At 47.8% G+C, this 27,662-nt stretch overlaps 1 protein-coding gene across 4 annotated transcripts in view; it reads left to right on the top strand.

Annotated features, from left to right (window-relative positions):
- Positions 1 to 27,662, top strand: part of NISCH (nischarin) — a 246,820-nt gene that overhangs the window by 29,963 nt on the left and 189,195 nt on the right. For all 4 annotated transcript variants that reach the window (XM_069206092.1, XM_069206093.1, XM_069206095.1 and 1 more), the window contains exons 3-4: positions 5,259 to 5,441; positions 7,438 to 7,486. In XM_069206092.1, the coding sequence (XP_069062193.1) occupies positions 5,259 to 5,441; positions 7,438 to 7,486 (232 nt within the window). The remainder of the gene's footprint in view (positions 1 to 5,258; positions 5,442 to 7,437; positions 7,487 to 27,662) is intronic.

The raw sequence follows: 27,662 nt of genomic DNA, 5'->3' as shown, positions 1-27,662 counted from the left end.
GGTCTATTCCATCAAACAGCCACCACCTCAAGCTCCATGAGCAGGTTCAGTGTCCTGTGAGATCACAGGAGCTTCTTCATCAAACAACCACCACCACGCAACCTCTACACCACCCCAACCTCCCCGAGCGAGATCAGTGTCCTATGAGATCACAGGAGCTGCTCCATGACTTTCCGACCTCCCACAGTAACACATTATGCTCTGTTGGCCAAAGGATACCTTTGGAGAGTACCCCTGCCATAGTCCGTGGTGGGTCCTGTCCCCTCTAACTAGACTGAGGAGACGCTGAATCATTCATTTAGGGGCACAGCCCACTGCATGTATCCCTTGCGGCCTGTAGCCATCTTTGGGGAGGCAGCTTATCTGCTCTCACTGGTGAAATCCATCCATTCTGCATCCTTACTCCCTCTGCCCGACCTTGTGTGTGTTTTATGTGAGGCACGATACACATGTGTGGTTGGATGTCAGACTAGATGGGTATGACCGGCAGGGGCTGTGAAATTCCCCTCCTCCCCCTGTTTTGCGAGTATTCACCAGGATTAATGCTCTCTGGTGCAGGCACATTCAGTGTCACTCACTCATTTCCAATAACTCGCTCTCCCCTTCACAGCACTTTAGGAGTAAAACATTGTTTAGCAGTTTGAGTCCCACTCTATAAAGGACTGACGTTGCACATCTCACTCTCAGTACCTCCTGCATGTGTTTACTCACCCTCCATGCATGTGACCCCACCTCAGGGAGGCGCCTCAGCACTTGTGACTGCGCAGCCCAAGGAAAGTAACACATTCTGAATAGAATTCATAATCATTCTATCGACACTATATCTACTGTCTCATCCACATTTTACCTGTCAAAGCATTACATTTGTGGTTTATGCTCTCCAAGTTACTCTTCTCTGTATCTGATACTTTCATTTCTGATCCAGGGGCTTCATCCCCTCAGAGTTACCCTCTTGGAGTACTGATGCTGCTACTTCTGATCCAGAGGCTTCATCCTCTGAGTTACTCTCTTGGAGTATTGATGCTGCTATTTCTGATCCAGGGGCTTCATCCCCTCGGAGTTACTCATTGGGAGTACTGAGTTTGCTACTTCTGATCCAGGGGCTTCATCCACTCGGTTACTCATTCAGAGTACCAATGCTGCTACTTCTCATCCAGGGGCTTAGTGACCTTGAAAAGCCTCAAGCCTGTTAAATAAAACTGTACACTTGGACAACTTCTTGGGAGGATCTGTTCTGAACTCCTCCTGGTCTTCAGGCTCAGACCTTGCCACCTCCTCTCTCGGCTCATGTTGTTGACTCCTACAGTTCAGAGGGCTGCGGTGCCTCTTGTACTGCAGAGGTCTGCGGGAAGGGCCGCGGTCCCACGTCTTACGGAGGGCTACGGTGCCTCTTGTACTACAGAGGTCTGCGAGAAGGGCCGCGGTCCCACGTCTTACGGAGGTCTGTGGTGCCTCTTGTACTACAGAGGTGTGCGGGAAGGGCTGCAGTCCCATGTCTTACGGAGGGCTGCAGTGCCTCTTGTACTACAGAGGTGTGCGGGAAGGGCTGCAGTCCCACGTCTTACAGAGGGCTGCGGTGCCTCTTGTACTGCAGAGGTCTGCGGGAAGAGCTGCGGTCCCACGTCTTACGGAGGGCTGCGGTGCCTCCTGTACTACGGAGGTGTGTCGAAGGGCCGCGGTCCCACTTCTTACGGAGGGCTGCGGTGCCTCTTGTACTACGGAGGTCTGCGGGAAGGGCCGCAGTCCCATGTCTTACGGAGGGCTGCAGTGCCTCTTGTACTACAGAGGTCTGCGGGAAGGGCCGTGGTCCCACGTCTTACGGAGGGCTGCGGTGCCTCTTGTATTACGGAGGTCTGTGGGAAGGGCCGCGGTCCCACGTCTTACGGAGGGCTGCGGTGCCTCTTGTACTATGGAGGTCAGCGGGAAGGGCCGCAGTCCCACATCTTACGGAGGGCTGCGGTGCCTCCTGTACTACAGAGGTGTGCGGGAAGGGCAGCAGTCCCATGTTTTACGGAGGGCTGCGGTGCCTCTTGTACTACAGAGGTCTGCGGGAAGAGCCGCGGTCCCACGTCTTACGGAGGGCTGCGGTGCCTCCTGTACTACGGAGGTGTGTCGAAGGGCCGCGGTCCCACTTCTTACGGAGGGCTGCGGTGCCTCTTGTACTACGGAGGTCTGCGGGAAGGGCCGCGGTCCCACGTCTTACGGAGGGCTGCGGTGCCTCTTGTACTACGGAGGTCAGCGGGAAGGGCCGCAGTCCCACGTCTTACGGAGGGCTGCGGTGCCTCCTGTACTACAGAGGTGTGCGGGAAGGGCAGCAGTCCCATGTTTTACGGAGGGCTGCGGTGCCTCTTGTACTACAGAGGTGTACGGGAAGGGCCGCGGTCCCACGTCTTACAGAGGGCTGCGGTGCCTCTTCCCACATGTGTTCTTAGAGGCACCCTGATTTTACCTCCTTAAGCTGCTGTGTATTTGGTTGGATTGATAGGTGCTGCACATCTGCCTGCCTTATGCCACAGAGTTGTGGGGCGAAAAACTAAATACCAGAAACATTTGCACAAAGAACAAAATAAATAAGCCAGAAATTTTAGATCATTAAAAAAATAATTGTTATTCAATTAATACAAATCCATGGTATGAAGACACTACAAATCACTATCATCTCTCTGATCATGAGAATTATTTCCTATATAACATTTTCAGCAGTGAAATGCACCTATAGTATTCATAGCATGTACATCATATATTAAAGTTGCCAAAATTATCCATCCACTTGAAGTAGCTGAAGTTGCCAACACGTGTTTCGATAAAGTCTGCTTCTTCAGGTCTATACAAAGATGGAAACAAAAACAAAACATATTTAAAACGCAACACAAAGTTAAAATAACTCCTGAGAAAGAATGACACATTGAATTCAGACCTAAATTCTTCAACTAACAATCTATCTTGCAAAATGTCTTCTAGATATTAGGTCATAGGAAGCATTAACTGATTTCTAGCACAAAAGATCAATAATAATGGCAAAATGGAGAGACGGAGGTCAGTATATCACTCTGCCTGTGCATCGACCACTAATGAGCAAAAGGAAAACATGGCGCAACTTCAAAAGGCCTTATTAATGAAGAAATATTCAACAAAATACACCTAAGCAGAAGCACCTTAATTCTTAATTTGAATATATCTTGCCCAAATACACCTGAAAATAAATCCAAACATGTATAATTAACACACTCCGGTCAAAAACAAACCACCACAACCGTCTTAACTTAAAGTGAATACTTCGCAATCCGCAACAAAACTCATCAACCCTAATTGATAACTCATAAAGGGCCTGAATAAGAAAACAAATGTAGGTATATCAGTCCCCTGCGCCACTTACATATTCACAGAAAATATAGTATTGAAACAATCAAAACCTTTGTTCAGACATACCCATACTTTTATTAATCTTTTCAAATACATCAGAGACTGTACATATCAATCAGTAATTTGTTAAGCGCGCTGCTCACCCAGTAGGGTGTCAAGGCGCTGGGGGTGAAGGGGGCTACTGCTCGAAGAGCCAGGTCTTGAGGTGCTTCCTGAAGGTCGGGAGATCCTGGGTCCGGCGTAGGTTGACGGGGAGGGAGTTCCAGGTCTTGGCGGCGAGGTGGGAGAAGGATCTGCCGCCGGCTGTGGTACGGTGGATGCAGGGGACGGTGGCGAGGTTGGTGGAGCGGAGCTGATGTGTCGGACGGAAGTTGATACGCTCATTGAGGTAGGTTGGTCCGGCGTGGTGGAGAGCTTTGCGAGCGTGAGTTAGGAGTTTGAAGATGATCCTGTTGACGGGGAGCCATTGGAGGTCTCTGATGTGGGCTGAGATGTGTTTGTGGCGAGGGATGTTGAGTATGAGTCGTGCAGAGGCGTTTTGGATGTGCTGAAGTTTTCTCTGGAGCTTGGCCGTTGTTCCCACGTAGAGTGCGTTGCCGTAGTCCAGTCTGCCGCTGACGAGGGCGTGGGTGACCTATCCATTGCCATACGTGACATCTTAAAAGAGCCAGTGAAATTTATCCCAGCTATGACGACATAAAAATTCACTACACCGATCCATCAATTCTACAGCAGCCGATACTAATATCGGATACTACAAGCATTCTTGTTCTGAATCTACATTCATTGCCCTGGTCCCCTAACCATCACAAAGGTTATACATTAGCAACATGAACTCGACATTCAAAAACAATTGAATTACCGCAAAACACCACAATATAGTATATATCTGGCACATATTACCACTCCATCTCCAATAACATGCCCCCACTCAATTAATCTGCATAGGTTAAACAGCCATGGACATGTAAGCTGCCTCAAGACCTCACTGTAAACACAACTGGCATTTATTATTGCATATCCTAGTTACCTCTCCACCTAGAGGTCAGTGGGCACATCTACCCATGAAAGAAATATTGAGGCAAAATCCCAATACCCATTGAAATAACCCAAATTACATATTTAAACTGAGAGAAAGAAAATAAAAAAAATCAATATGCACATCGAGTCTATAGGACAAGCCTGCCCTTCACTTTGCAAATCCCTAATTTCGTTGTCAGTTATACTTTAACTTACACTGTTTAATCTAAAACTGCAAATTAACCTGAAATTCCACATATGACAAGCACATGATCGACTGTTAGGAAAAATCTACAGTATCCCTGCACATCGACTATTTACCTCAAAGGTGAAGACTAGCGTTGCAGCACAAACCTCCAAAACGAGTTCAACAAAACCCGTATGACACAACAACTACTTTATATAGTGTGTGCTGAACCAGTTCCAAATCACAAGAATGTCACCTGTGCAGTTGGTTATTCATTGGGTAGTGTTCATTCAAACTGAAACACCATGAAAAACACCTCCAAAGCCCCAAATGGAGCACAGATCTCCTCCGGATCTACTTCACCGCAATAGGAAAGTTCACTGTTTTTGACACCAAAAATATGAAACGAAATCAATTGACTAATTTCTACATAATTATTAATTAGCGATTGCTAAAATAGAAATAAAATATTGAAACCACTGACACTTGAGAAATATAACTCCAGCCCACTACCGCAATCAGACTTAAAATCTAGATGATCACATCCTAGAACTCGTAACCCACCGAGTGGGCCTTGTTTGCCGGACCCATGCTCCCTCTGTTCCCTTCCCTATTCCCTCTCTGGTCCCAAGGCAGGCTCTTCCTCTCACTTCTGGCCACTAATCCCTTTTTCATGTTTACTTTTCAGCTCAGTGCAGAAAAGAGAATTGACAAAAATCTTCTGCCTCCAAAAAAGATGATTGGAAAGAATTCCAAGAGCCTGGTGGAGAAGAGACGGAAGGAGCTGGAGGCCTACCTGCAGGCATTGCTGGCGCACTTCCCCGTCGCGGCACCCAAAGTCTTCTCTCACTTTCTACACTTCCATTTGTATGTAAGTGGGGAGCCCTTGTGGCGGGTTACTGAAGTCTGGGGGTGTTCGCGTGAGAGGGGTGGCAGCAGGCTTTTCTTTCACTCATGCTTGTATGTACGCAGTGTGAACCCCAGCAATGAAGCAATAGGTTTCATCTTTGCTGGATCACACTGGTCCCTTCTTCAAGACTGAGTTAAGTTTGGGTTAGGTCAACTAAGCGCACAACCCCTTGTTAATGTATGTGGTTAAACCCAACTGTAACCATGTGTTATCAAGAAATAGTTCTGGTGACTCAACAGGTATAAGTTGTGGGATTCGATAAGGACACCCAAGCCACCAGCTGGTGCAGTAACCAGTTACAAGGTTTTCAGCTCCATGTAGTGGCTTTTGGGGAGATCTCTGCACAGGTATTTTGATGAAGGGGGGACAAAGGCAAAAATGGACAAACCCAATGGCTGTGCCCAAGTACCTAAAGTTGTTTATGGTTCATGTGCGTGTTTGTGAAGAATGCTCCTTAATGTGGTGTGTGTTTCTGCCAGATTTGTTGAGAGGTTGAGCAGCTCTTGATCCTACAGTCTGAACCCAGGATGTCTGGGTGCAGCCAGATTCGACGGTCGTGGGGAACGAGGAGGGGGTGTCTAGAAGGGTCATTATTTCTTGAAGATCTTCTCTGGAAGGATCAGGATGTGATATTCATGATGATTGGATGCCTTGAAGGGTCCATTTACCAGAAGGAAGCTTGTGGTTGAGGGATGTTTTTGATCTTGGTAGAGCCCTTTGCAAGGACACAGCTTGGCCCCATTCTAAAGAGAGCAATGCCGTCCTCGCCAAGCAAAGTTGGAGGGTCGTTAGAGGTTAGATGTCGAGTGAGGCTTAAAAAATGGAATGCTACTACAACCATGAGGGAACACCACTGCGTCAAGTTACCAGTAATTGTGCCGAAGGGACCGCAATCCATGCCAGAGCCAAATGTGCTGATTGACCTTAAGATGTCTTAAATATTTTTTTTTAAACTGTATTGTGCATTTGGGTATGAATGTTGTGTCCCTGGCTGTGAGCATTTTCAGGCTTCCCCTAGGATTTGCTTCAGACTATCAGGAGCCCTCACAAGTGGAGGCCCTTGCAAGATTCGGTTCTTTTGAGTGTCTGAGGGGTGGTCTCTTCTGAACACCCATCTAAAAGCAGGCATCTGGTTGGATCTCGCACCTGGGGACGCCTCCATGAGGAGCCATGAGTGGGGAAGAGGTCTGCTAGGGGGACCCCAAAAGTAAAAGCTTCCTTGTGATCAGGTACCTGGGGGAGGCAGGTGAGACCGACGTACCTGGGGGAGGCAGGTGAGACCGACGTACCTGGGGGAGGTAGGTGAGACCGACGTACCTGTACCTGGGGGAGGCAGGTGAGACTGATGTGCGTCTGGGGGGGGGGGGGGGTGCGACTGATGTGCGTCTGGGGGGGGGGTGCGACTAATTTATGAGGTAGTTGAGTCTGGCCAAAGGAGGGTGGGTGGCTCCTCCGCTGTTAATCATTCAAAAATACTTCGTGCCTGATTTAGAGTTTAGCGAACAGTTTATTCCGTCACAACGGAGACCGATATCCTGTCCGCCGAAATCTAAATTCCATTGGATGTAATGGGATTTCGATTTCGATGGACGGGCTATCTGTCATTGTTGTGACTGAATAATCACTCCACCAAACTCTAAATCAGGCCCTTAGTTTAATTGACTGCAAGTGTTAGCAGAATAGCTGATAATTCTGTGGACGAGGGACCATCCAGCTCACTTGAGGCTCTTGAAAATTGTTCTTTCTTTTGTCCTGAAGGTGTGAAATCTCCTCCTTCGAGACAAACATAAGTTAATAGAACATCTCAGACTCTAACCTTAATCACAGACCTAAGACTGTGTGAGTGGGAGCTTTGAAGTGCCTCGAAGTGCAGATGCCCACCCTGTCCCAGGGCATCGGTGTGACGAGTCTAAGTGAGAGCTGAGTGGTAACTGCTGTGTCCTGCTTTCATCTGCAGGAGATTGATGGGATCACAGCGGCGTTGGCGGAGGAGCTGTTCCATCGAGGTGAGCTGCGCTCGTTTACTATGTCCTTGTAGAGCAGAGATTAACCGCAGACCGCTTCCTCACCACAGGATTGCTTTCACCACAGTTCCCTGCTGGATCCCTCCAATTAGGCCGTGGTGGTAACAATGGACTCTTCCTACCTACGTTGAGAATGATGATGGTTGGCTGGCAAGCTGCCCACTGGTGCCAAGCATGGTCACAGGGTGCGTTTATCTCCACCGCCACGGGTTTTAGTGGAGTTTTCCTTTGGAAGGCACTCGCTGGGATCCTCTGGATCCCGTTCATCTGATCTGGAGGCCTAAAGTGTGGCAGACTGGGCTTGGAGCCTCTGGTTTGCTAAGTGTACTCTTTATCAGAGGCTGGCATTACATTGCATGCCATCTTGCTGTTGCTTCCATGTTTACAAAGGCTACATTACGTAGATGCATAGGAAGTGATGCTGGAACCAGACTAGGCCCCCCAAGTGCCATCTACCTTTGTCAGTTGTTGCCTCTTCCATCAGAAGGCCATCCTCTCTAATCCAGGACCAGTGCCAACTTCGGAGCACAGATTAGCGCCCTGAAATCTCATCCTTCCCAAAGCCCAAGAGAGTAAAGCGATCCTCCTGAGATGGTGCTCCCATGATCTGGGACTCAATACGAGACGTAGGAGACCTCCGGCGATTGAAGACGGTTGTGTATTACACAAAGTGCTGTAGAAGGCATTGTGTGGCTCTGCGAGTGCAGAATCCTCTCCGTGCACTAGTTGTGAGATTTTTTTTTCGGTGTTGGGCAGTCTGGGTTACTGACCAGTATTGGTGATGGACACTGCAGTTCACCGCCTGTGTCCTAGGGACACGGTACTATTGGACCCTGTAAGGAAATGCCTCCTTGGCATGGTTACCCCCTAACTTTTTGCCTTTGCTGATGCTAAGTTTTGATTGAAGGTGTGCTGGGACCCCAGCACCAGTGTTCTTTCCCTAAACTGTACCTTTCTCTCCACAATTGGCACAACCCTGGCACTCAGATAAGTGCCTTATAACTAGTAACCCTGGTACCAAGGGCCCTGATGCCAGGGAAGGTCTCTAAGGGGTGCAGCATGTCTTATGCCACCCTGGGGACTCCTCACTCAGCACATGCACACTGCCTCACACCTTGTATGTGCTGGTGGGGAGAAAGTGACTAAGTCGACATGGCACTCCCCTCAGAGTGCCATGCCAACCTCACACTGCCTGTGGCATAGGTAAGTCACCCCTCTAGCAGGCCTTACAGCCCTATGCCAGGGTGCACTATACCACAGGTGAGGGCATATGTGCATGAGCACTATGCCCCTACAGTGTCTAAGCAAAACCTTAGACATTGTAAGTGCGGGGTAGCCATAAGAGTATATGATCTGGGAGTTTGTCAAACAAGAACTCCACAGTTCCATAATGGCTACAGTGAAAACTGGGAAGTTTGGTATCAAACTTCTCAGCACAATAAATGCACACTGATGCCAGTGTGCAATTTATTGTAACATACACCCAGCGGGCATCTTAGAGATGCCCCCTGAATACCAATCTGACTTCTAGTGTAGGCTGACCAGTTTCTGCCAGCCTGCCACACACCAGACAAGTTGCTGGCCACATACGGAGAGTGCCTTTGTCACTCTGTGGCCAGGAACAAAGCCTGTACTGGGGGGAGGTGCTTCACACCTCCCCCTGCAGGAACTGTAACACCTGGCGGTGAGCCTCAAAGGCTCACCCCTTTTGTTACAGTGCCCAGCTAGTAGAGATGCCCGCCTCTCCGGCCTCTGACACCACTTTTGGCAACAAAGCTGGAGGAGATAATGAGAAAAACAAGGAGGAGTCACCCACCAGTCAGGACAGCCCCTAAGGTGTCCTGAGCTGAGGTGACCCCTGCCTTTAGAAATCCTCCATCTTAGTTTTGGAGGATTCCCCCAATAGGATTAGGGATGTGCCCCCCCCCCGCCCCACAGGGAGGAGGCACAAAGAGGGTGTAGCCACTCTCCAGGACAGTAGCCATTGGCTACTGCCCTCTCAGACCTAAACACACCCCTAAATGTAGTATTTAGGGGCACCCCAGATCCCAGGAAATCAGATTCCTGCAACCTGAAGAAACAAGAAGGACTGCTGACCTAAAAGCCTGCAGAGAAGGAGGAGGAAGACAACTGCTTTGGCCCCAGCCCTACCGGCCTGTCTCCAACTTTGAAAACCTGCAACCAGCGATGCATTCGACAGAGACTAGCGACCTCTGAAGCCTCGGAGTACTACCCTGGACTACAGGACCAAGGAACTCCCCTGAACAGCGGCCCTGTTCAAAACCAGCTACTTCTTTGCAACAAAGAAGCAACTTCCAAAGACTGCACGTTTCCCGCCGGAAGCGTGAGACTTCTCACTCTGCACCCGACGCCCCCGGCTCGAGATTCAGAGAATCAACACTTCAGGGAGGACTCCCTGGCGACTGCGAGCCCGTGAGTAACCAGAGATGACCCTCTGAGCCCCCACAGCGACGCCTGCAGAGAGAATCCAGAGGCTCCCCCTGAGCGCGACTGCCTGCAACAAGGGACCCGACACCTGGAACCAGCACTGCACCTGCAGCCCCCAGGACCTGAAGGAACCGAACCTCAGTGCAGGAGTGACCCCCAGGCGACCCTCTGACTTGCCCAGGTGGTGGCTGTCCCGAGAAGCCTCCCCTGTGCCTGTCTGCACTGCTAGTGACCCCCGGGTCCCTCCATTGAAAGCTACACAAAACCCGACGCCTGCTTTGCACACTGCACCCGGCCGCCCCTGTGCCACTGAGGGTGTGTTTTGTGTGCCTACTTGTGTCCCCTCCAGTGCTCTACAAAACCCCCCTGGTCTGCCCCCGAGAACACGGGTACTTACCTGCTGGCAGACTGGAACCAGACCACCCCTGTTCTCCGTAGGCGGCTATGTGTTTTGGGCACCTCTTTGACCTCTGCACCTGACCGGCCCTGAGCTGCTGGTGTGGTAACTTTGGGGTTGCCTTGAACCCCCAAGGGTGGGCTGCCTGTGCCCCAGAACTGAGACTTGTAAGTGTTTTTACTTAACTCATAATCTAACCTTTAGTTACCTCCCCCAGGAACTGTTGATTATTGCAGTGTCCACTTTGAAAATAGCTTATTGCCATTTTTACAAAGACTGTATGTGATATTGCTTTCATTCAAAGTTCCTAAAGTATCTAAGTGAAGTACCTTAATTTAAAGTATGAACTGTAAATCTTGAACCTGTGGTTCTTAAAATAAAATAAGAAAATATATTTTTCTATATAAAAACTATTGGCCTGGCGTTAAGTCTTTGAGTGTGTGTTCCTCAATTATTGCTTGTGTGTGTACAACAAATGCTTAACACTACCCTCTGATAAGCCTACTGCTCGACCACACTACCACAAAATAGAGCATTAGAATGATCTCTTTTTGCCACTATCTTACCTCTAAGGGGACCCCTTGGACTCTGTGCATGCTATTTCTTACTTTGAAATAGTACATACAGAGCCAACTTCCTACAGACCCCGAACTGGAAGAGTGACTACCCCCAACGTAGCAGTTAACTCCCTCAGGATAGCGAGGCTGAGCAGTCAAAGGCTTACATGAGGGACTCTGAATACAGTCTACACAGTTCTAACTGAATTCAAATTGCATCTATATAGAGCTTTCTGATGATGCGTTGAAGCGCTTTAGGGGGAGCAGCGCGCCACGCAGGAGCCCCAAGTCAGTGGTCAGCCCCCTGGCTATCGGAGTTAGCACTGGCTTCTAAAGGAAACCACTCCTTGCATTTACTCATCCAGCTTCTTTGAGGGGCAGGAATGGATTAGCTGTGATCACTCGAGGGGGCTCCAAGACGCAATACTCCCTGGAATTAATGGGTAGTATTAGTTAGCAGTGATGTGGCTTCAAAAAATAGATTAAAACAAAAACAAACAGCAGATAGCTGAAAGGAAGCTGAAGTGCAATAAATAAGGAAGTGAAAAAATAAAAATGTAATCCACGGTCTATTTTCATGCAGGATTTGAAGCGTGCACTCCGGGTGTAAAGCTGCAGAAAGGCTGTTTCAATGCGTGCAGCACTTTAAAACCCAGAGAGACCCCATGTGCACCAACTACAGCTCTATTCAGTTCATAGTCCAACATCCTATCAGTAAATCATCAATCCATCAGGTCCATTGTCTGATATTCAATCAGTTAAATCATCCTTTTGTCTTTGGCAGTTCCAGCGTACTCACGATGGTGTTTAGTCAGTCACACGACCCCCAGTGTTAAGGAAATATGAAATCATTGACTTGGTAAACAAAGGGGCAGCACATTATATTTGAAGATACCGTTCAGGAAGTCCTGAGGAAGTCTAAAGGTACTCCTAAGATCAAACATGTGTTGGCTTGGCATAAAGGATGATTTAACTGATTGAATATCAGACAATGGACCTGACCAATGGAAATTTGAAAAAGATATTGTGATGATTGATGTGAATTGGAATATCACTCAAATTTCTGATGGATTGATGATTTACTGACAGCATGTTGGACTATGGACTAGACTAATGGAGTAGTAAACAAGATATTGGGATGTTTTTTTATGCGAATTGGAACATTACATAAATGTGTGACGATTTGGAGGGTTGTGATAAGAGAAATTAAAATATTTTGTCATTTGAACGACTTGGAAGAGGTTTCTATATTTAATTTCAACATTAAGTTGGATATTAGGGTTTGAGACTTCAAACGTATGCTGCTAAGACTGATTGGTGTGGGTAATTTTAGTTATCGTGTAGGCCTTTAGTGGGGGTAGCTCTCCTTTAGCAGCAACGTTACATAGCATTAGATATAATTGGTGGGATATAGAGTGCCATTTACTCCGCATTACCCCCTCTTTTAGTGATTTACAGCTCTATTCAGTACTGTACAGTACGGGTACAGCTCTGCTCAGTACTGTACAGTACGGGTACAGCTTGCGCAATGCGCTTCGCGCCACACATATTGCACGTATAAGATGCATGATGTTAAACCTCTGCCATCTTGATATGTAGAACACGTCTCAGTAATCCTCGTTGGTACCTTCAGCTCATGTTTGTGACCCGCTCCCCACTTCGGAAGGTGCTGTCCCTGGTCCACCTGAGGAGCCCACGGACCAGGGACTGCGCTCTGCAGAATGAATGCGTCTCAGGCCACCTTTGTCCTCAAGCGCCCCCCGCCCGTAGTGGCTTTAATAGGATGTATGTTGAATGAGTGCTTTACTCTGTGAAAGAAAAAAGCACCTTAAACCCAAGAAAAATTTACAAATGTACAAAAACACGAAATGGTGAAAGCAGAAGCCTGCATCCCCTCTGTGCTGGAGTTTGGACCCAAGTAGGATTGTAGTGTTAGTGTGTGAAGACCCTGAAGATTTCCCCGTGGACGCCCCCGTGGACAGCCCCGTAGACCGTGCACAGCCCCGTGGACGCCCCCGTGGATGGCCCCATGGTCAACGCCGTAGACGGCCCCATGCACAGCCCCGTGGACGCCCCCATAGACTGCCCCATGGACGGCCCCCATGCACAGCCCTGTGGTCAGCCCAGTGGACGGTCCCATGGACAGCCCCGTGGACGGCCCCAGGGACGGCCCGTGGACATAGCTAAGGCCTCCATGTCAAGATCCTTATTACCTAATGAAATTGTTTGACTGATGTGAGGGGCCTAACTAGACCCAATCTTCAAGGTGGGGTTGTGGCGAATACATCAGCCAGTGGAAGTGGGCCTAACAACACATCAGCCAGTGGAGGTGGGCCTACCACATAGGTGGGGCTAACAACACATCGACCAATGGAGGTAGGGCTAACACATCAGCCAGTGGAGGTGGGCTAACACATAGATGGGGCTAACATATAAGCCAGTGGAGGTGGGCCTACCACATAGGTGGGGCTTACACATCGGCCAATGGAGGTGGGGCTAACAACGCATCAGCCAATGGAGGTGGGGCTAACACATCAGCCAGTGGAGGTGTGTAGGAATCTGGCCTGGCTTATGGTGGGTACCTTGTGGTACTTACTCTTTGTGCCAGGTCCAGTTATCCCTTATTAGTAGATTAGTATTGATCTTGCAGCTTAGGCTGATAGAGGTAGCTATAGCAGAGCAGCCAAGGCTGAACTATGAGACATGCAAAGCTCATGCAATACCACTTGTATCATATAGGTATTATATCATAAGAAAGACAATACTCCTAGTTACTAAAAATAAAGGTACTGTATTTTAGTGACAATATTCCAAAAGTATCTCAGAGGATATACTCCCTTAGGAGGTAAGTAAAATACACAAAATAAACACACAAACCAAAATCAGGTAAGTAAACAGTTAGAAAAATAGTGCAAACACTGTAGAACACAATAGAATGCAATAGGACACAATAGGCCTAGGGGCAACACAAAACATATACTCCAAAAGTGGAATGCGAACCACGAATGGACCCCACGCCTAGTGTAGTGTGTAGAGTCGCTGGGAGTGTAAGAAAACACTAGGGTGTCCACGATACCCCAACCCAAGACCCTGAAAAGTAGGAGTAACGTTACCCTACTACCCCAGAAAGACAGTAAAGTCGAGATAGGGGATTCTGCAAAGACAGCAACTGACTGCAAAGCACTGAAGACGGATTCCTGGACTTGAGGGCCTGAAAAGGAGGGGGACCAAGTCAAAGAGTCACGCAAGTGTCCGGGGGAGGGGGGGTAGTGGGGAGTGGGGCAGGACCCACTAAACCCCGGATGAAGGTGCAAAAGGGCTTCCTCCCAGTGGAAGAAGCCGAAGATTCTGCAACAACAGAAGGTGCCAGGAACTTATCCTTTGGTCAGAAGATGTCCCACGGCGTGCTGGAGGATGTAGAGTTGTTTCCACACAGAAAGACTGCAAACAAGCCTTGCTAGATGAAAGAGTCGTGGTTGAAAATTATGGGTGCTGCCTGGGCCCAGGAAGGACCAGGAGTTCGCCCCTTGGAGGAGACAGAGGGGGCGCTCAGCGAGAGAGAGAGCCCATGCAGAAGCAGGCAGCACCCGCAGAAGCATTTGAACAGGCGTTCAAGAAATCTGAGCACGGCGGTCGTCTCAACACAACAAAAGAAGGTCCCACGAAGCCGATGGTCAACTCAGCGAGTTGAGCAATGCAGGATGGAGTGCTGGGAACCTGGGCTATGCTGTGCATGAAGGAATCCGTGCAAAAGTGCACAGAAGCCCTAGCAGCTGCAGATCATGCAGTACACAGGATTGCTGTCTGGCGTGGGGACGCAAGGACTTACTTCCACCAAATCTGGACAGAAGGACCACTGGACTGTCGGGGATACTTGGATCCAGCTCCTGTGTTCCAGGGACCATGCGTGTCAAGATGAGAGGGGACCCAGAGGACTGGTGATGCAGAAGTTTGGCGCCTGCGTTAGCGGGGGAAGATTCAGTCGACCCACAGGAGATTTCTTCTTGGCTTCCAGTGCAGGGTGAAGGCAGACAGCCCTCCGAGCATGCACCACCAGGAAACAGTTGAGAAAGCCGGCAGGATTAGGCACTACAATTTTGCTGGTAGTCGTCTTGCTACTTTGTTGGGGTTGTGCAGGCGTCCTGGAGCAGTCAGCGGTCGATCCTTGGCAGAAGTCGAAGAGGGAGATGCAGAGGAACTCTGAGCTCTTGCATTCATTATCTGAAGAGAAACCCACAGGAGAGACCCTAAATATCCCTCAGAGGAGGATTGGCTACCTAACCAGGTAAGAGCCTATCAGGAGGGGTCTCTGACGTCACCTCCTGGCACTGGCCACTCAGAGGTCTCCATTGTGCCCTCACACCTCTGCATTCAAGATGGCAGAGGTCTGGGACAGACTGGAGGAGCTCTGGGCACCACCCCTGGGGTGGTGATGGACAGGGGAGTGGTCACTCCCCTTTCCTTTGTCCAGTTTCATGCCAGAGTAGGGGCTGGGGGATCCCTGAACCGGTGTAGACTGGTTTATGCAAGGAGGGCACCATCTGTGCCCTTCAAAGCATTTCCAGAGGTTGGGGGAGGCTACTCCTCCCCAGCCCTTAACACCTATTTCCAAATGGAGAGGGTGTAACACCCTCTCTCAGAGGAAATCCTTTGTTCTGCCTTCCTGGGACTGGGCTACCTAGACCCCAAGAGGGCAGAAACCTGTCTGAGGGTTGGCAGCAGCAGTAGCTGCAGAGAAAGCCCCTGAGAGCTAGTTTGGCAGTACCCAGGGTCCATGCTGGAGCCCCGGGGATGCGTGGTATTGGCACCCCAATACCAGATTTGGCTGGGGAGGGGGGGGGGGAACAATTCTATGATCTTAGACAGGTTACATGGCCATGTTCGGAGTTACCATTGTGAAGCTACATATTAGAATTGACCTATATGTAGTTCACGCGTGTAATGGTGTCCCCGCACTCGCAAAGTCCAGGGAAATTGCCCTGAACAATGTGGGGGCACCTTGGCTAGTGCTAGGGTGCCCTCACACTTAATAACTTTGCACCTAACCTTCACTAAGTGAGGGTTAGACATATAGGTGACTTATAAGTTACTTAAGTGCAGTGTAAAATGGCTGTGAAATAACGTGGACGTTATTTCACTCAGGCTGCAGTGGCAGTCCTGTGTAAGAATTGTCTGTGCTCCCTATGGGTGGCAAGAGAAATGCTGCAGCCCATAGGGATCTCCTGGAACCCCAATACCCTGGGTACCTCAGTACCATATACTCAGGAATTATATGGGTGTTCCAGTATGCCAATGTGAATTGGTGAAATTGGTCACTAGTCTGCAGTGACAGAGAGAGCATAAACACTGAGGTTCTGGTTAGCAGAGCCTCAGTGAGACAGTTAGGCACCACTCAGGGAACCCATATAGGACACAAACTATGAGCACTGGGGTCCTGGCTAGCAGGATCCCAGTGACACATATCAAACATACTGACAATATAGGGTTTTCACTATGAGCACTGGGCCCTGGCTGGCAGGATCCCAGTGAGACAGTGAAAACACCCTGACATACACTCACAAACAGGCCAAAAGTGGGGGTAACCAAGCTAGAAAGAGGCTACCTTCCTACAAGGTGGGCCTACCACATAGGTGGGGCTAACAACACATTGGCCAATGGAGGTGGGGCTAACAACACATTGGCCAATGGAGGTGGGGCTAACAACACATTGGCCAATGGAGGTGGGGCTAACAACACATTGGACATTGGAGGAGGGGCTAACAACACATTGGCCATTGGAGCAGGGGCTAACACTTCAAACAATTGGACAGAGTTATCCTTATTACAATAAACGCGTTTTACTGGGTTTGGCCCTGGTTACAGGCTACTGAAAGATCTTTAAAAACGGCCAAGAGTGGTTAGACTATTAAAAAGCAGCTTCTAAGGAACTCTGTGCAAAACACTTTAGATCCATTTCACCAAGTTATTACAAGATAACTGTCCCTTTTACAAAAATCCTTCTGTGAATTGGCAATGAGCTTATCAAATATTTTTAATTTCTTTCTCTGAAGGATGCTCCCTCATGATGGTTCACCAAAGGTGCATTTTGCAGTCTGTTCAAGACATTGCCACATAAGGTTTTTTAAGGCCCCGCGCGTCCAGGTCTCACAATATTGAGGCTTTTGGGTTAATGCACCTGATTGCAGGAGGTGATTCATGAGCCTCTTGGACCCCTACAGAGATTGAATGAGTGCCGACCAGATGGCCGCATGGCCACCTGTTAATTCTCCAGGATTCCCGGCTAATGTGAATGAAAGTAACTGATTTGTGAACGCCCCCATTAAGCAGTTCTCACATGAGACCCTTGAGATGCGCCCCCCAGGCCTAAAACTGTCAAAGGCAGGTGCTGTTAAATAACTGTGCAGCAAATAGTGTCCCAGGGTGCAAAGGATGCAGGTGTTCCCTCAAGCTGCAGAGGGCATAGAATGTGCCACAGAGGGGCAGTGCCCTGGCAAGAGGTCCCTTCAGCAGAAACATCGGCTCTTAGCCTGTGTTTAACAAACGTGCTTCCAGTTCTGTCCTGAAGCCCCAGCACAATGTCAAATCCACCACAATATCACTGCTTTTAAATCCACAGGGCCGTGGGTGCTATTAAAGGCAACATTTGTTGAGAATTTCTCCAAAAGTCCTTTAAAAAGAATGACCATCTTCTCCTAAGTTGCTGTACTAATTTGAACGATGAGCAAAAGCCGCGTACAGAGGGACAGCTGTGAAGTTGGTCATTGTCTAAGGTGGAGCTGTGCGGAGCACATAGTTGTGGTTCATTGTGCGATGCTTGTACACCATATCAGTTATGGTGGTGTTGATGGAGCAAGCCTTAGCTTGGCAGCAGGACAGGGTTTCACAAGCATCTCGCTGGCACACTACACTAGTTTGGCCAGGCAGGACACAGTGATGTAATGTTCATACAAGGGGGGTGCTAGTGTACAGCCTCAGCACAGGCACAAACCTAGAGAAGCTTACACAAGGCGTACGTTGGAGCAAATTCTACACCTGCTTGTGATGCACCCGGAGGAGCTGATCCTAGGTGTTTCGGCGGCAGAGGAGTGCTCCTGGGTAGACATAAATTATATGTTCAGGCTTCACATAGCAGAGCTATCTCTCAGTCTACCCGTAGGGCTGTCATCAGACACCCGGGCCGTCCCTCGGGTGACCATCATCTAAAATTGCCACTGGTTGTGTGTTAGTGCCCGAGCGCACCCACTACACATACTGAAAACCTGCGCCTGCAAGGAGGAGTTGGCTTTTTTTTTTTACTTCTAAAGAGCAGCAAACACCCGAAGGCATCTTGCTAACAACACCAGAAAGGGATGAAGATGACCAATAAAATGGATGAATATTTAGACGTCCCAAACAACTGTTCTCTATTTTGCAAAGGCCAAGACTGAGTCAGTTCCAAATAGCAGAAGATACAAAAAGGAGTGATGTCCCCCGTCCATGCTTGCCTGTCCACCAGGCCCTTCTGAATCGGAGGACTGATAGCCAGAGTGAGCGCCAGAGCAAACATAGCACTAGACTTTGAAGAAAACACATCAGCTGCACCAAGCCTGTTTCACATTAGTTTGTGTGGACAAAGCAGTGCACCTTATAATGGATCCTTCTAGAAGTGGGCAGCCTGTACTGTGCATGGCCAGCCTCTGAGCCTATCCCGTGCCCAGAAGCTCATCAGTCAGGGGGCCATATTCTCAACACATTGAAACTTGTTGATAGCTGACTCGGGAAGGGGAACTTAGCAAGAACTGGCAGTTAAATCTGCAGATGATGGCAGCATCAGCAATGCTAGGTTCCCTGTGGCACATATCTAAAAGGTGGTTCTTCGAGATTCTCATCTGGGGGTAACAGGATGGTACAACTGCAACAGCAGGATGAGGCAGGTGGGCTCTAGCTTCTGTGAATCTACTGCTCACACCGCCACCTTGTGTGAATCTACTGCTCACACTGTCCACACCGCTACCTTGTGTGAATCTACTGCTCACACCGCTACCTTGTGTGAATCTACTGCTCACACCGCTACCTTGTGTGAATCTACTGCTCACACCGCTACCTTGTGTGAATCTACTGCTCACACCGCTACCTTGTGTGAATCTACTGCTCACACTGTCCACACCCCTACCTTGTGTGAATCTCCTGCCCACACCGCTACCTTGTGTGAATCTCCTGCCCACACCGCTACCTTGTGTGAATCTCCTGCCCACACCGCTACCTTGTGTGAATCTCCTGCCCACACCGCTACCTTGTGTGAATCTCCTGCCCACACTGCTACCTTGTGTGAATCTACTGCCCACACCGATACCTTGTGTGAATTCTACTGCCCACACTGCAACCTTGAGTGAATCTACTGCCCACCAATCTCGCTCCTGTGAATCTTGTGCCCACACCTCTACCTTGTGGGAGTCTGCTGCTCACACCGCTACCTTGTGTGAATCTACTGTCCACACCGCTACCTTGTGTGAATCTACTGTCCACACCGCTACCTTGTGTGAATCTACTGTCCACACTGCTACCTTGTGTGAATCTACTGTCCACACTGCTACCTTGTGTGAATCTACTGTCCACACCGCACCCTTGTGTGAATCTACTGCCCACACCGCACCCTTGTGTGAATCTACTGCCCACACCGCACCCTTGTGTGAATCTACTGCCCACACCGCACCCTTGTGTGAATCTACTGCCCACACCGCACCCTTGTGTGAATCTACTGCCCACACGGCACCCTTGTGTGAATCTACTGCCCACACCGCACCCTTGTGTGAATCTACTGCCCACACCACACCCTTGTGTGAATCTACTGCCCACACCGCTACCTTGTGTGAATCTACTGTCCACACCGCTACCTTGTGTGAATCTACTGTCCACACCGCTACCTTGTGTGAATCTACTGTCCACACGGCTACCTTGTGTGAATCTACTGCCCACACCGCTACCTTGTGTGAATCTACTGCCCACACATCTAGCTCCTGTGAATCTACTGCCTATATGTGTAGCTACTGTGAATCTACAGCCCACAAGCATAGCTCCTATGAATCTACTGCCCACACGTCTAGCTTGAGTGAATCCACTGCCCACACGTCTAGCTTGAGTGAATCCACTGCCCACACGTCTAGCTTGAGTGAATCCACTGCCCACACGTCTAGCTTGAGTGAATCCACTGCCCACACGTCTAGCTTGAGTGAATCCACTGCCACACTGCTACCTTGAGTGAATCCACTGTGAAGTTGGTTCTGTATATACTATCTCAAAGTGAGAGATAGTGTGCACAGAGTCCAAAGGTTCCCCTTAGAGGTAAGATAGTGGCAAAAAGAGATATTCTAATGCTCTATTTTGTGGTAGTGTGGTCGAGCAGTAGGCTTATCAGAGGGTAGTGTTAAGCATTTGTTGTACACACACAGGCAATAAATGAGGAACACACCCTCAAAGACTTACTCCAGGCCAATAGGTTTTTATATTGAAAAATATATTTTCTTGGTTTATATATTATACTTTATTCGACCATAGGTCATAAAAGTTACACATTAAATCGTACAAAGAGGGTGCGTTTGTTCCATTATGCTTTGACACTGGCTTAAAATAAAATAAAATTTAAAATAAAAATAGCTTCTCTAAAACCTTCAAATTCTTTAAAAAAAAAAAAAAAAACAGTCATGAGCCATGGCCTACTATGGTCCACCATTATTCCCAATACATAACTTAACATTTAGATATCAAGGTTTCTAAGACGTCTGCTTCATAATGTTAGAATAATACAAATATTTAAAAGCTCTTAAAACAATATGAGGTGGTTTCAGATTCAAATTCCCCAGGTGATACCATCATCAGGATAAATGCAAACTATCCGACCCAAGATTTGAAAATTTAAAGTGCTAGGTTGATGTTACATAATAATACGGTTTCTTGATAATTTAGATGGCATACTTTGACATGGAGAGCCTGCTCCCGGCACAATCATATAGGCAAATTTAGGCACTGTCAAGTCATTAAAAACACAAGCACAGTGTAATAAAAAACTTATATAATAAAATGGATATTGGATTCATGTTAAAATGGCACGAATACCAGACAGGTGCATAAAAATAACTCTTTGCGGCTAACACTAGTGATAAAATAGCAGAAACACAGGATGATTACCCACATATTTGTCTGAGAAAAATCTATTCCAAAGCCCTGTCCAAACCACATGGTCAATAATTCATCATCATCGTCATCATCAACTTTGTTCGATCAATGACCATAAAAACACATAAAACAAGATAACAAATAATTCTTAAGTAAATAAATGCACATCTATAAATAGGTGTAGAAACATTAAAACAATAACTTAAATTGCACATATGACTCTAAAACTTATCTATATAAGAGATGAGACCTTAAATTACTTTTTGGAGATGTCATCGTATGCGCCAAGCTGTTGCTAAATACTTGCTTACTGAAAGAATTACGTCGGCTGAATTATGGCTTTTTAGAACCCGTAGAGCCAAAGAGCAGTTCTTGAATCCCATGTCCCTGCAAATATTGCGGATCCATTTTAATCGCGGAATCGCATAGGCTGGGCAAAAGAACATGAAATGCTTGATGGTTTCGAAAGTACTGCCACAGGCAGGGCATATATCAGGAAAATTAATCGACCCCCACCTATGAATCAATGACATCAGGGGCAGAGAGCCAAAACGAAACCTTGCATATAGGCTCTTGCCCTGCAAATCCGGTATAACATCCAAATAGGATTCAAACTTTGGGGACCATTTAATATCAATGAAGGAATTAGTTAAGCGGCCGTGGGATTTGTGGGTTATGTAGTTGTCCTTAACATAAGACCAATAGGTTAACTTTAAAACGTTTTTATGCAGTCTCTCTAATTTATGGGGATTTTCCCAATAATCACCCAGACCCAATAGCCGAAGCCAATGGGCCACATGGCGAATCCAGGGTAGAGTATTAGCGTTCTGGCATTTCAATAGATCGAGTAATGCGGTCTTATATATATCTAGTTTGGGGGTTATCCATAACCTGATCCAATAAAGGAGAGGTCTTAGAGTAGCTAGATCTGCTACTCGGCTTAACCCCAGATCTAGAAATAATGGAAGCAAGGGTGTGGTGCGTGGACATGCAGTTAAGGCCCTTGCAAAGTTGTTTTCCCCCACACTGATCTTGTTACAGTTAGCGCAACCCCATACCTCCGCTCTGTACAGGGCTGCACTTTGAGCCTTAGCTGTATACATTTTTATTGCTGGGGAAACGACTTTGGTAGAGGTGCTTTGATAGAAACGCAATATAGATGAGGCTCTGTGTTGTAGGAGCCCTGCACTTTTTGTAATCTGCTCTTCCCATAATAGTTTGCTGGTTAGCCTAACTCCTAGGTAATCTATAGAGCTTACTTCCTTCAGCGGTACTCCCTCAATATGAATGGAATTTTTTTTCCTAGGTCCCTTGGATAACACCATCAGTTTGGTTTTGTTAATATTAACCTCCAACCCATGATCGCTACAAAATTGGTTAAACCGGTCAACAAGGGTTTGCAACCCCATTGGTGTCTTAGAAATGAGAAGTGAATCATCGGCAAAGAGCAGGATGGGGATTTTTTGTGTATTCAGGGAAGGGGCATCATTCTGGCCTATGGACACAGCCTTTACTACTTCGTTGATAAATATGGTAAACAGTAGGGGGGCTAGCACACAACCTCGGCGAACTCCCCTTCTGATTGGGATCCGCTCTGTCAGTTTGCCTTGTTCACCCCACCTCACTTGGGCGTAAGTGTTCTCATGTAGTCGTTTTAACAGGAGTAATAGATCCTCTGGGACTCCCAATCTACCCAGCACTTCCCACAGTTTGGCTCTCGGGACCAGATCAAAAGCCGATCGCAGGTCTATAAATACCACATACAGGCATTGCTTGGCCACAAGAACATATTTCCAATGCAATATGGCCAATCGAAAGACCTGGTCTATCGTGCTAGTTTTTGCACGAAACCCTGCCTGTAGATGGGAAAGGATTTGGTACTCCTCAACCCAATTGATTAGCCTCTGCAAAATTTGTTTAGCAAAGCTCTTTTGTAGGTTGTCTATAAGGCTAATTGGCCTATAGTTAGCTGGATGATTAGCATTTCCTTTTTTATAAATGGGTATGATCTCTGCCCCCTTCCATGTACCTGGAATGTGCCCCCCTGCAGCTATGCTATTTGAGATGGCATTAATATACCAGGACCAGATATATGGTTCCGATCTATAAAGATCTCCAGGAAGCTTATCTGGTCCAGGTGCTTTGCCAGGTTTTAGGCTATTTATAGCCTCAAGGGTCTCTTCTACTTTAAAGATGAGGCAACCCTCCGGGACACACTGGGCCTCCACTTGGAGGGCCATGCTGGAATTTGATTCCAACAATTTTGTTGGAGAGTGGACCACATTGGTGTCCATTGGGCCCTCTGGTAGGGCGTAAAGAGTAGTAAAATGCTCTACCCAGCTTTCTGGTTGAATATGGTTGCTGGGGCAACTCCTACCTCCATTTTCTCTTTTAGACAGGAGTTCCCAGAAACGCTTATTATTCTTCTCTCTGGAAGCGTCTAATAATTCCTGCCACAGGGAATCCTCCCACCGCTTTTTTGCGTTAGACAAAGTTACTTTGTATAGGGACCTAGCTTGTTTAATTTCCCCCGGGGAGCCAGACATTACTACTGCTCTTAACCCAGACTTAGCCTTTGAGCACCTCTCGTCAAACCATCCCTTGCGTGCCCCTTTCCCTTCATGTGGCTTTGACCGCCTTGTTTTATAAAAGAACCATCGTAGCTGAGTAGTCATGCTGTCGTGTATTTTGAGAATCGGAATATTCCCCACAGCCTGGTCTTCATACTCAGCCAAACTATTTAAGAAAATCTGATATATTGCTCTAACATGGTGAGGGTTGGACATCACTTTTGGCCAAGTAATGTTGGTGAATTTGTTGTTCCAGCAAGGTGGCGGAATTATTGTAGCATGGTTGTTAAGTGTTCTCCTGAACATTTCCCCAGTGAGGGTGAGGAGCAAGGGGAAATGGTCACTATCACATCTCACTTCTACTTTCATATCTACCAAATGGGGCCACAACCTAACATCGACCAAGAAGTAATCAATAGTGCTTATAGACATGCCCCTTTTGAAAGTTGGTGCGCTGTTCATATCAGATGGAGTTCTACCATTACAGGCCCTAAGGCCATGGTTTAAACATAATGTGGCTAGTTGCATGGCCACCCGAGATTTTTTGCAAGGCTGGGTAATAGATAATTGTGGGATCCCCCACTGCTCATCTTCTTCATCAGTTAACCCACTTATGAGAATAGAAGGCTCGAAGGTACAGTTAAAATCTCCAGCTATGATTAGAATAGTTGAGGGGTGGAGGCTTCCTACAAATTCGGACAGAATAGCCAGGGTATGGGACTCGGAGCCATATGGGACCGATCGTATATAAGCATTAACAATAACAATTGATAATCTTCTGTTGAACGTAATACACTTGGCTTTTAGATCTACAGAATCAATTTCCAAAGGCTTATAGTCACACTGCAGATTCTTGTTAACAAGTAATAAGAGCCCACCTTTTGCCCGGCCCCTCCCCTTCTCTGGAGGTATAGCAGGTGCACTAAATGAGAGAAATCCATCTATATTAATAGCATCCTCCGCCCAAGTTTCCTGAAACAAACATATGTCTATTTTTTTTATAAAAGAGGCCCATTCACCATCATCTAATTTCTTTGCCAGGCCGGCAACGTTCCATGACATAAGTTCTAACGTACATTTATCTTGGTTTATTGCCACGATTGTGCATCCAGCATCTACCGCGCTCGAGTCATTACTGCAAATGTTTAATGATGATGCTTTATCATCCCACATCAAATATGAGGCCTTGGAACAGGCCGTCACATTAGTTACTAGTTCAGTAGTCAGTCATACAGGGTTAGGCAGCGGCCTGGGATTAGCTTCCTTTCGTGCATCACCTCCACGGGAATTAATTAAACCATCGAATCCTGCCGGTCCCATGGCTGGTCCAGAATTATGTGGGTGTAACATGAGTCTTATTCCCCCCCTGGTTGTTGCGTTATCCAAGTGGGTACGAGAATCAGTCCATTAGTTGTGTCACCATATACTTGTCTTCAAAATAAATAATTATTGTGTCAAAATTGGTCCCTGTGATGCTGCTTCTCTTGGCCGATATTATGTCAGAACGAATAACAGAGAGACAACTTCGTCGGGAGCGTATCCAGTGTATGACTTTGTTAATCAAGGAAGCTTGGTTCTCAGCTAACCCTGACGAAAGTTTTGGAACATTAGTCAAATAGATTTTGTTTGTTCCCTGACTTGTAAGCAGGTCCTGTTATTTATTAACTGTACTCTCAATATTGTAGCAAGAGAGAGTGATGTTATTATAGGGGATCTTGTGTGACCTGTTAGGGGTTTGTGTAAAAGTGGAATCTTGGACCGTTCCCGGTGGGTCGGGTCTACTGGTCCCACCTCTAGCTCTGTCACTGGTTAAATTACTTGACCAGTTACCTTGGCGGTCTCCGTGTCTAGGTACATTTGTAGACCTCCTTCTGGGCCTCATATTGTCAATATTGGGATCACAGCGGTAATCTTCCCTCCCTTGAAGAGCTGTCCCCCCTCTATTGGGGAGACAAAAATTATCCCTTAACTCCGTCCCCTTTGTTGGGGCAAATAATGGGAAAGCTTCTTCCCCCCTGACCTCCCCACAGACTTTACAAATCCATGCACAAGCATGGTTGCTCTTCATAAGATCTATTAGTACTAAAACCAATCCCTTAACTTCATCGACTCTCTGAAGGACTGTAGCCAGGTTGTCTCTACTAGCTGCAGATTCTTTGCCTTCCGACTGGGGGATCGGTGAGATAACACTAGGGTTAGGTGTTCCAACTACTGGCTTGCACTTGGGCACACTCGCTGATAGAGGTTCGAAGCGATTAGTACAGAGTAAGCTTGGGACCACCTTGATCACCGGGGTCAGTGGTAGGAGAGTTGGTGTGTGTGGTACATGTGGGAGACCCCACTGGGATCCTGGAGGACTCGCTATATTATGAGTGGGTTTTGGGAAGGGGCCCCTACAGTTATGCGGGCCCCCATCCCCATCAGCCCCTGTTATAGTGTCTATAGGATCCCTTGACCCCTTCTGTTGAATATCTCTGGGATTTTCCTATCCTTAGGGGGCCTCTTTGGATTATTTGCCCCTATAGTTGTTTGTGTACCTAACATAGACTCACCTTCTTTAACTAGGAGGTCTATTTCGTCCAATGGGCTAAACCCGTTAGGTGTACCTAGCTTCAAGGGTCTACTTGGGCGTTTTTTTGCAATTTTAGTGCCCTTGGATTGCGCTGGTAAATCTATAGCCTTTCTTTTCCCCATATTGGGAAGATGCCAATAAAATAAAATAAACACAAAATACAGTGATAAAAGAAAAAAGAAAGGGAAAACAGCTCCCTTTCTTATGAGTTCAGTGTCCTGTCACTGGAGTAACTGGCCCTGCCTACAGTCTCAGGACGGGCGCAGAACAAAGTTTAAGGGCTCCTGCCCTGACTGCTCCTCCCCTCGAATGACATGCTTCTATATACTTATTTAGAGTAAAAAATAGGCTTCTCAATTTAGAAAATGTAGAATAGTGCTATAGTCTATACTCTCTTAAATAACAAGTAGATCTCTTACTGCAGGTGAAAGAGAGGGGGCCCAGCCCAGCCTCCTCCGGTCTGACGGGCTAAGGACGGGCCCGCCCTTGGCCCGGGCGCCGCCCGCGGCGGCGGGAGCGCAACAAAAGTTTTAAAGGGCTCCTTGCCCTGTTGTATGGCCCCTCCTTCCTGTTCCTCCAATGCGCTACCCGCGGCGGCGGGAGCGCAACGAAAGTTTTAAAGGGCTCCTTGCCCTGTTGTATGGCCCCTCCTTCCTGTTCCTCCAATGCGCTACCCGCGGCGGCGGGAGCGCAACGAACGTTTTAAAGGGCTCCTTGCCCTGTTGTATGGCCCCTCCTTCCTGTTCCTGCAATGCGCTACTAGCCTTTCTTGGTTTATTTTAAGAACCACAGGTTCAAGATTTACATCAAACACTTTAAATGTAAGGTACTTCACTTAGATACTTTAGGAACTTTGAATGAAAACAATATCATGTACAGTCTTTGTAAAAAATGGCAATAAGCTATTTTCAAAGTGGACACAGTGCAAAAATCAACAGTTCTTGGGGGAGGTAAGTAAAGGTTAGATTAGAAGGTAAGTAAAACACTTACAAGTCTCAGTTCTGGGGCATAGGCAGCCCACCGTTTGGGGTCCAAGGCATCCCCAAAGTTACCACACAATTAGCTCAGGGCCGGTCAGGTGCAGAGGTCAAAGAGGTGCCCAAAACACATAGGCGGCTATGGGGAACAGGGGTGCTCCGGTTCCAGTCTGCCAGCAGGTAAGTACCTGCGTCCTCGGGGGGCAGACCAGAGGGGTTTTGTAGAGCACTGGGGGGGGACACAAGTAGGCACAAAAAACATACCCTTAGCGGCACAGGGGCGGCCGGGTGCAGTGTGCAGAGCAGGCGTCGGGTTTCAGGTGGGAAACAATGGAGGGACCCGGGGGTCACTCTAGCGGTGCAGGCGGGCACGGGGGGGGCTTCCTGGGACAGCCACCACCAGGGCTAGGCAGAGGGTCGCCTGGGGGTCACTCCTGCATTGAAGTTCGGTTCCTTCAGATCCTGGGGGCTGCAGGTGCAGTGTT

This window comes from Pleurodeles waltl, chromosome 9 (genome assembly GCF_031143425.1).
Source record: "Pleurodeles waltl isolate 20211129_DDA chromosome 9, aPleWal1.hap1.20221129, whole genome shotgun sequence".
Lineage (NCBI taxonomy): Eukaryota > Metazoa > Chordata > Amphibia > Caudata > Salamandridae > Pleurodeles > Pleurodeles waltl.
This window is presented reverse-complemented; position numbering and strand designations above follow the sequence as displayed.